The following is a 12,242-nucleotide window of genomic DNA, read 5'->3' on the forward strand; positions in this document are numbered from 1 at the left end:
CCGAAGCAGTTTTATCTAGAAGGGATACAGCTCTTGTCAAACTTGACTTTTCGTAGCAGGTTTAGGAGAATTTATGCAGCAGGTTAGGATAATTAGGTTAAGGTTTGCTAAAATGCACAAAAAAATAGTTTTGACGTCAATTTGACAAAATCTGTATCCCATCTAGACATGACCCCTGAAGCCAGTTGCTTTCACTTCCCTGTTATGAAGATGACTATAGCGCCGTCAGGAGTGGTTACAACTGCGCAGGGCACTTGAGGTGTGCCATCCGGTTCATTGTAACATAAATCTCTTTTTGAATTTCCATTCTGGTGAGTCGCCGGCAGAAGGTGATGCTGCAGATTATTTCTATCATTGGCATTCCCATTCTCGTGTAAAGCAATGTCTACCGACGGAGAATCAAGATTTGTAGAGGATATCTTTTGGGTAGTCTACTTTGCAAGATAACACGGGCTGTGTGGCTGTCTGTTAAAAAGCATTGTCGCTTTGGCGTGCTGAAGCATCGTGGATCGTATTATTGTCAGTTATTTCACGTAGCGAGGCGATCACCAATCAAGACCTACACACAGCTACCGTGAACGAAAATCCACATTTATAGCGGATTTAAAGACAGTTTAGGGTGCGCGCCACCTGTTGCTGGGATGAAACCCTCGCCAGGCAATGGGGTGAGCCTCGAGACGCATCGTGAGAAATTGCTGTCCAACGGAGGCTGCGGGGTGTCAGACACCGTGACTGCTGTCCAACCTGAAACTGGTCCCGGATCCCCAATGACTGACAAACCGGGAGCGGGAGAAACTACAGATGCCAAAGGAATCCCTAGGCGGAGCAGTATTATCAAGGTAAAGGTTGGAGGGCATTAAATACTATTTCTCCCTGTCTCCTATCTGTTTCCTCTCCTTTCTCCCAGTCTCCTCTCCTTCTCCCAGTCTCCTCTCCTTCTCCCAGTCTCCTCTCCTTCTCCCAGTCTCTTCTACTTCTCCCAGTCTCCTCTCCTTCTCCCAGTCTCTTCTCCTTCTCCCAGTCTCCTCTCCTTCTCCCTGTCTCCTCTCCTTCTCCCTGTCTCCTCTCCTCCCTGTTGCCTCTTCTTCTCCCAGTCCCTCTCTTTAGACCACACTGATTGGCAAGACCTGAACAGGTGATCGCTTTCACCTATCCTGTCTTTCCAGATCAATGCAGATAAAGGGAAGGATACAAGGAGAGGAAGCACCTTTAGACTATTGAGATGCACCCCAGATCCTTGCGCTCCAGCTGCTGGCAATGAATGCAATACATGCTTGAAATAAATAGGCTATTATTTGGCAGTGTTTTTAATGCCTATCTCTAGGCCTATTACTAAGCTAGCTTTGCGTTGTCTTCATTTTCAAGACAGACAGAAAGACAGACTTATTCGTAGATCTTTGGACTGGGCTGGATGGAATGACCCATCTGACCCAGCTCCTCCCTCTTTATTCTTCTACTTTAGACAGACTTCATCCCTGTTTTAAACTTTGAAATAAATCCTTTATCTTCACATCCCGAAGGTAATCTGACAACTGGTGAGAAGGACTCAAGTATGTGATGAAATCATTGCTTGATCTGTGATCACAGCAAGACTTATGTTTCTTTATGGGACTTTAATGTTTAATTCATAAACTTTGGGCTTGTCCAAACAGTTCATCTTGTGTTGTAGGTTTTGCTGAATGTTTTATTAGGCCTTATATTGATCTCTTACGTTGCCAGTTTTGTATGATACTGCTCCCTACAGAGGAATGACTTGTCGTCAATGTTGGCTCTGTGCCGGTCTGATTCGCTCCCAGCGCTTGGCAGGGCAGGAGGTTGGCCAATTTCCTCACATTTGATGTTGCAATGTTGCTTTGAGTCACAAACAGTTAGAGATACTGATGACTCTCTCTCTCTCGCGCCATCTCTCTCTCTCGCGCCATCTCTCTCTCCCCCTCTCTCTCTCGTGTTTTGTTGCCGTCACCTCTCTCTCTCTCCTCTAACTTTCTCTCTCGTGTTTTGTTGTCGTCACCTCTCTCTCTCTCTCTCCCCCATAACTTTCTCTCTCGTGTTTTGTTGCCGTCACCTCTCTCACTCTCTCTCTTTCTCACCCTCTCTCTCTCTCTTTCTCGCCTTCTCTAACTTTCTCTAACTTTCTCTCTCAAGTTTTGTTGCCGTCACCTCTCTCACTCTCTCTCTTTCTCACCCGCTCTCTCTCTCTTTCTCACCCGCCCTCTCTAACTTTCTCTAACTTTCTCTCTCAAGTTTTGTTGCTGTCACTCTCTTTCAACTATAACTTCCTTCCTCACTCCTTTTTTCACTTTCTCTTTCTATTCGTTGAATTTATTTGTTTCTGCGTTGCCAGTAAAGGATTGTCAGAAACACAAATGTGTTTACCTTTCTGTCATGTTTCAGAAAAGTTGTGTGGCGCCTAAAATAACCAGCTCTGTCCCACGCTGTGCTGAAAGTGGCGTTAAATGACTTCTCTGCAAGGGCGTTGCTGCTCGACGTATGCGGCAGAGTGTGGAGCCACAGCGCTGCTATCTGCTGGTGCTGCGTTTGTTTGATGTGGTGGTGATAGCTACAGCACACGTCTAACTTGCAACACAAACTGTGTATCTTCAAAGGGCAGCAGAGAACGACACGGCATGGGACAACTGAACACAAAGATACATGCATACATACATGCATACATACATACGAAGTCGGAAGTTTACATACACCTTAGCCAAATACATTTAAACTCAGTTTCTCACAATTCCTGACATTTAATCCTCATAAAAAATTCCCCGTCTTAGGTCAGTTAGGATCACCACTTTATTTTAAGAATGTGAAATGTCAGAATAATAATAGAGAGGATTATTTATTTCAGGTTTTATTCATTTCATCACATATCCAGTGGGTCAGAAGTTTACATACACTCAATTCATATTTGGTAATTGTTTCATTTTGGTCTAACGTTTTGGGTAGTCTTCCACAAGCTTCCCACAATAAGTTGGGTGAATTTTGGCCCAGTCCTCCTGACAGAGCTGGTGTAACTGAGTCAGGTTTGTAGGCCTCCTTGCTCGCACATGCTTTTTCAGTTCTGCCCACACATTTTCTATAGGATTGAAGTCAGGGCTTTGTGATGGCCACTCCAATACCTTGACTTTGTTGTCCTTAAGCCAATTTGCCACAACTTTAGAAGTATACTTGGGGTCATTGTCCATTTGGAAGAACCTTTTGCGACCAAGCTTTAACTTCCTGATTGATGTCCCTGATTGATTCCTTTCGCATGATGCCACCAATTTTGTGAAGTGCACCAGTCTCTCCTGCAGCAAAGCACCCCCACAACATAATGCTGCCACCCCCGTGCTTCACGGTGGGATGGTGTTCTTCGGCTTGCAAGCATCCCCCTTTTTCCTCCAAACATAACGATGGCCATTATGGCCAAACAGTTCTATTTTTGTTTCATTAGACCAGAGGACATTTCTCCAAAAAGTACGATCTTTGTCCCCATGTACAGTTGCAAACCGTAGTCTGGCTTTTTTAATGGCGGTTTTGGAGCAGTGGCTTCTTCCTTGCTGAACGGCCTTTCAGGTTATGTCGATATAGGACACGTTTTACTGTGGATATAGATACCTTTGTACCTGTTTCTTCCAGCATCTTCACAAGGTCCTTTGCTGTTGTTCTGGGATTGATTTGCACTTTTTGCCACAAAGTACGTTCATCTCTGAGACAGAACCTGTCTCCTTCCTGAGCGGTATGACGGCTGCGTGGTCCCATGGTGTTTATACTTGCGTACTATTGTTTGTACAGATGAATGTGGTACCTTCAGGCGTTTGGAAATTGCTCCCAAGGATGAACCAGACTTGTGGAGGGCTACAAGATCTTGGCTGATTTCATTTGTTTTTTCCCATGATGTCAAGCAAAGAGGCACTGAGTTTGAAGGTAGGCCTTGAAATACATCCACAGGTACACCTCCAATTGACTCAAATGATGTCAATTAGCCTATCAGAAGCATCTAAAGCCATGACATCATTTTCTGGAATTTTCCAAGCTGTTTAAAGGCACAGTCAACTTAGTGTATGTAAACCACTGTAATTGTGATACAGTGAAATAATCTGTCTGTAAACAATTGTTGGACAAATGACTTGTGTCATGCACAAAGTAGATGTCCTAACTGACTTGCCAAAACTATAGTTTGTTAACAAGAAATTTGTGGAGTGGTTGAAAAACGAGTTTTAATGACTCCAACCTAAGTGTATGAAAACTTCCGACTTCAACTGTACATACATACATACATACAGGCGCTTTTATCCAAAGTCACTTTGGAAAAAATAAATAAAAAAATGAATAAAACTTACAGTAGTGCATGCATACATTTTTATATGGGTGTCTCCAGTGGGAATCAAACCCACATCCTGTCTTTGCAAGCGCCATGCTCTACCAACTAAAGTGAGCCACGTAGCCTACACATTTAAGTTTGCCACAATGGTACATCTCAAGAATTAAAATCAAATACCATTTTATTTGTCACGTGCAGAATACAACAGGTGTGGACTTTACTGTGAAATGCTTACTTACGAACCCTTTCCCAACAACACAGATTTAAAATGTTTTTATTTATTTAAAGGAAATAGTAACACAATACAATAATGAGACCATATACAAGGATTACCTGTACCGAGTCAATGTGCATGGGTACGAGGTGATATGAGTCATTGTGCATGGGTACGAGGTAATATGAGTCAATGTGCATGGGTACGAGGTAATATGAGTCAATGTGCATGGGTACGAGGTAATATCAGTCAATGTGCATGGGTACGAGGTAATATGAGTCAATGTGCATGGGTACGAGGTGATATGAGTCAATGTGCATGGGTACGAGGTAATATGAGTCAATGTGCATGGGTACGAGGTAATATGAGTCAATGTGCATGGGTACGAGGTAATATGAGTCAATGTGCATGGGTACGAGGTAATATATACATATACAGTGCCTTGCGAAAGTATTCGGCCCCCTTGAACTTTGCGACCTTTTGCCACATTTCAGGCTTTAAACATAAAGATATAAAACTGTATTTTTTTGTGAAGAATCAACAACAAGTGGGACACAATCATGAAGTGGAACGATATTTATTGGATATTTCAAACTTTTTTAACAAATCAAAAACTGAAAAATTGGGCGTGCCTGGTGTGTTCCTTGTTCTCCATGATGCTCTCTGCGCTTTTAACGGACCTCTGAGACTATCACAGTGCAGGTGCATTTATACGGAGACTTGATTACACACAGGTGGATTGTATTTATCATCATTAGTCATTTAGGTCAACATTGGATCATTCAGAGATCCTCACTGAACTTCTGGAGAGAGTTTGCTGCACTGAAAGTAAAGGGGCTGAATAATTTTGCACACCCAATTTTTCAGCTTTTGATTTGTTAAAAAAGTTTGAAATATCCAATAAATGTCGTTCCACTTCATGATTGTGTCCCACTTGTTGTTGATTCTTCACAAAAAATACAGTTTTATATCTTTATGTTTGAAGCCTGAAATGTGGCAAAAGGTCGCAAAGTTCAAGGGGGCCGAATACTTTCGCAAGGCACTGTAGGTAAGGGTGAAAATGACAACCAGGATAAATAATACACATAGTAGCAGCAGCGTGAGTGAGTGGGTGTGTGAGCATATGTAGTTTGTGTTGGAGTGTCTGTGTAGTATGTGTGACTGTGTGGGTAGAGCTACCAACTCTCACAGTCTCACGTCACAATTAGATGTTCATCCATGCTTCTCAAACATCACATTTCAAAGTGTCTGGTTACCTCTCTTTATCGTTCAAAGGTTAAGATTAAGCATTAGCTCTGAATAGTTAAGGTAAGGGTTCAGGTTTGAGACTGGCACAAAACAAAAATATCAAAAACAACTTTTTATCGTTGGATTCGAACATGCAGCATTTGGAACCAGAGGCAGACGTTTACGCCCCGCCGCCATCCCCGTCCACAAAGCCTCAAGGTAACAGCGCTCACTGTTGCCCCTAGCGGCCGGTTTCCACTTCATCGCCCGACATCCTCAGACATGGATGGATGTCGAATACTGACTTGTGTCATGGGTGACCTGCCTGAGTAGAGTCCAGTGATTGTGTGGGTAGAGCCGGATGCTAGAGAGTCAGTGCAAATACAAAGGGGGTCAATGTAAATAGTTCAGGTAGCCATTTGTATTAACTGTTCAGCAGTCTTATGGCTTGGGGGGTAGAAGCTGTTCAGGAGCCTTTTGGTCCCAGACTTGGTGCTCTGTTCAGGAGCCTTTTGATCCCAGACTTTGTGCTCTGTTCAGGAGCCCTTTGGTCCCAGACTTGGTGCTCTGTTCAGGGTCCTGTTGGTTTCAGACTTGGTGCTTCAGACTTGGGGGGCTGGAGTCTTCAACAATTTTCCGTACCTTCCTCTGACAGCCTGGTATAGAGGTCCTGGATGGCAGGGAGCTCAGCCCCAGTGATGTACTAGGTCATACACACTACACTATGTTGTGCTTTACGCTCAGATGTCAAGCAGTTGCCATACCAAGTGGGAATGTAGCCAGTCAATACCAAGTGGGGATGTAGCCAGTCAAGATGCTCTCAATGGTGCAGCTGTAGAATTTGAGGATCTGAGGACCAATGCCAAACCTTTTCAACCTCCTGAGGGGGAACAGGTGTTTTCGTGCCATCCTCATGACTGTGTTGGTGTGTTTGGATCATTATCCTCGGGATGAGATCAATCCCTATGTGGTACAGTATGTAGGAAAACTGGAGATATGACATTATTGACCTTTTGAACATAATTCTGAGCATTTAGCTGTGTGTGTGTGTTTGGATAGGGGCATGTAGGGGAGAGTTTAACTGTCTGTCTCATATGTCTGGAGATCACCTCTCCTATTTACTGTCTTTCCTCCCTATTGCTCTTCTTCTCTTCCTCTTCCCTCCTATCCTCCTTTTACCCCCTCTTCCTCTCTCCATCCTTGGCCTGGGCTGGATCCCACATGGTGCCTTATTCCCTACATGGTTAACTTCTTTGGGACAGAGGCCTGTTTAATCCTCTCTTCTTGTCTGGTGTACGTGCAGGCTGAGTAGATATGTAAGGGTGCTCTGGGTAGTGCCTTGTCTCTGAGTGGTAACCTGTCTCTGAGTGGTAACCTGTCTCTGAGTGGTAACCTGCCTCTGAGTGGTAACCTGTCTCTGAGTGGTAACCTGTCTCTGAGTGGTAACCTGTCTCTGAGTGGTAACCTGTCTCTGAGTGGTAACCTGTCTCTGAGTGGTAACCTGTCTCTGAGTGGTAACCTGTCTCTGAGTGTGAGTGGTAACCTGTCTCTGAGTGGTAACCTGCCTCTGAGTGGTAACCTGTCTCTGAGTGGTAACCTGTCTCTGAGGGGTAACCTGTATCTGTCTAGTATCCTGTCTCTGAGGGGTAACCTGTCTCTGAGGGGTAACCTGTCTCTGAGGGGTACCCTGTATCTGTCTAGTATCCTGTCTCTGAGTGGTAACCTGTCTCTGAGTGGTACCCTGTATCGGTCTAGTATCCTGTCTCTGAGTGGTAACCTGTCTCTGAGGGGTACCCTGTATCTGTCTAGTATCCTGTCTCTGAGTAGTAACCTGTCTCTGAGGGGTAACCTGTCTCTGAGTGGTACCCTGTATCTGTCTAGTATCCTGTCTCTGAGTGGTAACCTGTCTCTGAGGGGTACCCTGTATCTGTCTAGTATCCTGTCTCTGAGTGGTAACCTGTCTCTGAGGGGTAACCTGTCTCTGAGGGGTACCCTGTATCTGTCTAGTATCCTGTCTCTGAGTGGTAACCTGTCTCTGAGGGGTAACCTGTCTCTGAGGGGTACCCTGTATCTGTCTAGTATCCTGTATCTGAGGGGTACCCTGTATCTGAGGGGTACCCTGTATCTGTCTAGTATACTGTCTCTGAGTGGTAACCTGTCTCTGAGGGGTACCCTGTATCTGTCTAGTATCCTGTCTCTGAGTGGTAACCTGTCTCTGAGGGGTACTCTGTATCTGTCTAGTATCCTGTCTCTGAGTGGTAACCTGTCTCTGAGGGGTAACCTGTCTCTGAGGGGTACCCTGTATCTGAGTGGTACCCTGTATCTGTCTAGTATCCTGTATCTGAGGGGTACCCTGTATCTGAGGGGTACCCTGTATCTGTCTAGTATCCTGTATCTGAAGGGTACCCTGTATCTGAGGGGTACCCTGTATCTGTCTAGTATCCTGTCTCTGAGGGGTACCCTGTATCTGAGGGGTACCCTGTATCTGTCTAGTATCCTGTCTCTGAGGGGTAACCTGTCTCTGAGGAGTACCCTGTATCTGTCTAGTATCCTGTCTCTGAGGGGTAACCTGTCTCTGAGGAGTACCCTGTATCTGTCTAGTATCCTGTCTCTGCGTATGGAGGGGCAGCGGGGGTGGTTAGGTGTAGTGAGTTTGTTTGGAACTTGAGTGGTATATTTTCAACTGTTTGGATGACAAATCTGGTCTGTGTTTGTAGTATTGTATGAGTATTAATGATTGCCCAGTGTGTGTGTGTGTGTGTGTGTTCTGACTGTGAGAACAGTGTTAGCCTGGGGGGTTGGCAGACAGCTGGGGAAGGATATGGTTTGAATTGTAGCTCTTCCAACCTGCTACTTTGGTTAACATTGATTGACGTCTTTGGCCCACTTTAGCATGCTCTGGCCTACTTTAGATCACTTCCCATTGCTTCAGGCTGTTTTAGAACCAGTAACCACAGCAAACCAACAACTTTAAATATTTTTCCTTCAGTGGTTGTGATGGAACAAATGATGTTTTCTGAATCACACAGCTAATTCTGTTTTCCTCACATACATGCAGTGCCTTCAGAAAGTATTCACCCCCCCTTTCCCACAAGTTGTTGTGTTAGTCTGAATTTAAAATGGATTCAATTGAAATGTGTCACTGACCTAAATAAGTTCAGGAGTAAAAATGTGCTTAACAAGTCACATAAGTTGCATGGACTCATTCTGTGTGCAATAATAGTGTTTAACATGATTTTGAATGAATACCTCATCTCTGTACCCCGCACATACGAGTATCTGTGAGGCCCCTCAGTTGAGCAGTGAATTCAACCACAAAGACCAGGGAGGTTTTTCCAATGCCTTGCAAAGAAGAGTACCTATTGGTAGATGGGTAAAATAAACAGACATTGAATATCCCTTTGAGCATGGTGAAGTTAATTACACTTTGGATGGTGAATCAGTACATCCATCTAAAGGCAAAAGAAACGTACACCTGTTTAGGCGAGCAGCTGGCCAGCGGAGTAGAACACTAACAATTTAAGGAGAGCCGCACACTCTAGGAGCTCAGATGCAATAATTTAATAATCAACGTTTCAACAGACAAGCTGTCTTCATAAGGGTACAATGACAAACACTGCTGGTCACTAGTTTATATAGTGTCAAAGGACACACACAGGTGTCTGTAATCACGGCCAGGTGTGGCTTGATATCATTGCTTAATCTTCAGATATCAAAATAACATGCAAAAAACATGGATAGCATACGATCATAGATACAATGTGGCTACATAAGCCTACAAACATGTACAATAGCAAAATCACAATAATCACAAGACTGGCTTCAGATCAAAGTCTTCATTGAGACCGAAGGGAGAAAGGGTCTTTAAATTAAAGATCCAGGCAGCCTCTCGTTTTAACAATAAATTGTTGAGGTCACCCCCTCTCCTAGGGAGGGTGACATGTTTAATGCCAATATAACATAGGGATGAAATCGGGGTGGTTTGCTTCCAAAAAGTGGGCCGCAACTGGGTAAGTCGAGTTTTTACACCTAATGGTGCTACGATGCTCCGAGATTCGTACTTTTTTTTGCGCTTTGCTTTACCCACATACATTTTACTACAAGGACAAGTTCTAAGATTAATAACTGCCTTAGTGGAGCCCATGATAACACCTTTAATTGGGATCGGTTGCCCTGTTTTGTGGTTTTTGAAGGAGCTACATTTATATGTGCCATTGCATTGAGCACAGCCATTACACTTGTAGTTACACTTGTCATTATACCCTGATGAAGACAGCTTGTCTGTTGAAGCGTTGGTTATTCAATTATTGCATCTAAGCTCCTAGAGTGTGCTGCTCTCCTTAAATTTTTCAAGTATCAATACACCCAGTCACTACAAAGATACAGGCGTCTTTCCTAACTCAGTTGCCGGAGAGGAAGGAACTGCTCAAAGGATTTCACCATGAGGCCAATGACTTTAAAATAGTTAGAGTTTAATGGCTATGATAGGAGAAAACTGAGGATGGATCAACAACATTGTAGTTACTCCACAATACAAGCCTAAATGATTGAGTGAAAAGAAGGAAGCCTGTACAGAATAAACAATTTCCCGAAACATGCATCCTGTTTTCAATAAGGCACTAAAGTAAAACTGCAACAAATTTGGCAAAGAAATGAATTTGCGTTATGTTTGGGGCAAATCCAACACAACACATCACTGAGTACCATCCTTAATATTTTCAAGCATGGTGCTGGCTGCATCATATTACGGGTATGCTTGTCATTGGCAAGGACTAGAATTTGTTTTAAGATAAAAAGAAACGGAATAGAGCTAATCACAGGCAAAATCCTAGAGTTAAACCTTGTTCAGTCTGCTTTCCAAAAGACACTGGGAGACAAATTCACCTTTCAGCAGTACAATAACCTACAACTCAAGGCTAAATATACACTAGAGTTGCTTACCAAGATGACATTGTGTGTTCCTGAGTGGCCTAGTTACAGTTTTGACTTAAATTGTCTTGAAAATGCATGGCAAGACTTGAGAATGGCTGTCTAGCAATGATCAACAACCAACTTGACAGAGCTTGAAGAACTTGAAAAATGCTAATATTTTACAATCCAGGTGTACAAAGCTCTTAGAGACACAGCTGTAATCGCTGCCAATGGTGATTCTAACATGTATTGACTCAGGGGTTCTTCCCACAAATTTTCCATAGGATTGAGGTCAGGGCTTTGTGGTCAGGGCTTTGTGGTGGCCACTCCAATACCTTGACTTTGTTGTCCTTAAGCCATTTTGCCACAACTTTGGAAGTATGCTTGGAGTCATTGTCCATTTGGAAGACCCATTTGCGACCAAGCTTTAACTGATGTTTTAAGATGTTGCTTCAATATATGCACAATTTTCCTTTCTAATGATGCGATCTATTTTGTGAAGTGCATCAGTCCCTCCTGCAGCAAAGCACCCCCACAACATGATGCTGCCACCCCCGTGCTTCACGGTTGGGATGTGTTCTTCGGCTTGCAAGCCTCCCCATTTTTCCTCCAAACATAACGATGGTTATTATGACCAAACAGTTCTATTTTTGTTTCATTAGACCAGAGGACATTTCTCCAAAAATTAGGATATTTGTCCCCATGTGCAGTTGCAAACCATAGTCTGGCTTTTTTATGGCGGTTTTGGAGCAGTGGCTTCTTCCTTGCTGAGCAGCCTTTCAGGTTATGTTGTTATAGGACTAGTTTTACTGTGGATATAGATACTTTCGTACCAGTTTCCACCAGCATCTTCACAAGGTCCTTTGCTGTTGTTCTGGCATTGATTTGCACTTTTCTCACCAAAGTGCGTTCATCTCTAGGAGACATAATGCGTCTCCTTCCTGAGCGGTATGACGGCTGCGTGGTCTCATGATGTTGAAACTTGCGTACTATTGTTTGTACAGATGAACGTGGTACCTGAACCAGACTTGTGGAGGTCCACAATTTTTTTCTGAGGTCTTGGCTGATTTCTTTTAATTTTCCCATGACGTCAAGCAAAGAGGCACTGAGTTTGAAGGTAGGCCTTGAAATACATCCACAGGTACACCTCCAATTATGTCAATTAGCCTCTCAGAAGCTTTTAAAGCCATTACATCATTTTCTGGAATTTTCCAAGCTGATTAAATGCACAGTCAACTTAGTGTATGTAAACTTCTGACCCACTGGAATTGTGATACAGTGAATTATAATTGAAATAATCTGTCTGTAAACAATTGTTGGAAAAATGACTTGTGTCATGCACAAAGTAGATGTCCTAACCGACTTGCCAAAATGAATGTTTGTTAACAAGAAATTTGTGGAGTGGTTGAAAAACGAGTTAATGACTCCAACCCAAGTGTACTGTATGTAAACTTCCGTCTTCAACTGTGTGTGTGTGTGTGTGTGTGTGTGTGTGTGTGTGTGTGTGTGTGTGTGTGTGTGTGTGTGTGTGTGTGTGTGTGTGTGTGTGTGTGATAACAATCACCAGATTCATCACCGCCTAAC

At 43.5% G+C, this 12,242-nt stretch overlaps 1 protein-coding gene across 1 annotated transcript in view; it reads left to right on the forward strand.

Annotated features, from left to right (window-relative positions):
• Nucleotides 1-12,242, forward strand: part of LOC110487981 (inactive phospholipase C-like protein 2) — a 57,047-nt gene continuing 44,805 nt past the window's right edge. The window contains exon 1 of the mRNA XM_036971598.1: nt 1-839. Within this exon, the coding sequence (XP_036827493.1) occupies nt 642-839 (198 nt within the window). The 5' untranslated portion in view covers nt 1-641. The remainder of the gene's footprint in view (nt 840-12,242) is intronic.

The sequence above is a fragment of the Oncorhynchus mykiss genome, chromosome 32 (assembly GCF_013265735.2).
Source record: "Oncorhynchus mykiss isolate Arlee chromosome 32, USDA_OmykA_1.1, whole genome shotgun sequence".
NCBI classification, from domain to species: domain Eukaryota; kingdom Metazoa; phylum Chordata; class Actinopteri; order Salmoniformes; family Salmonidae; genus Oncorhynchus; species Oncorhynchus mykiss.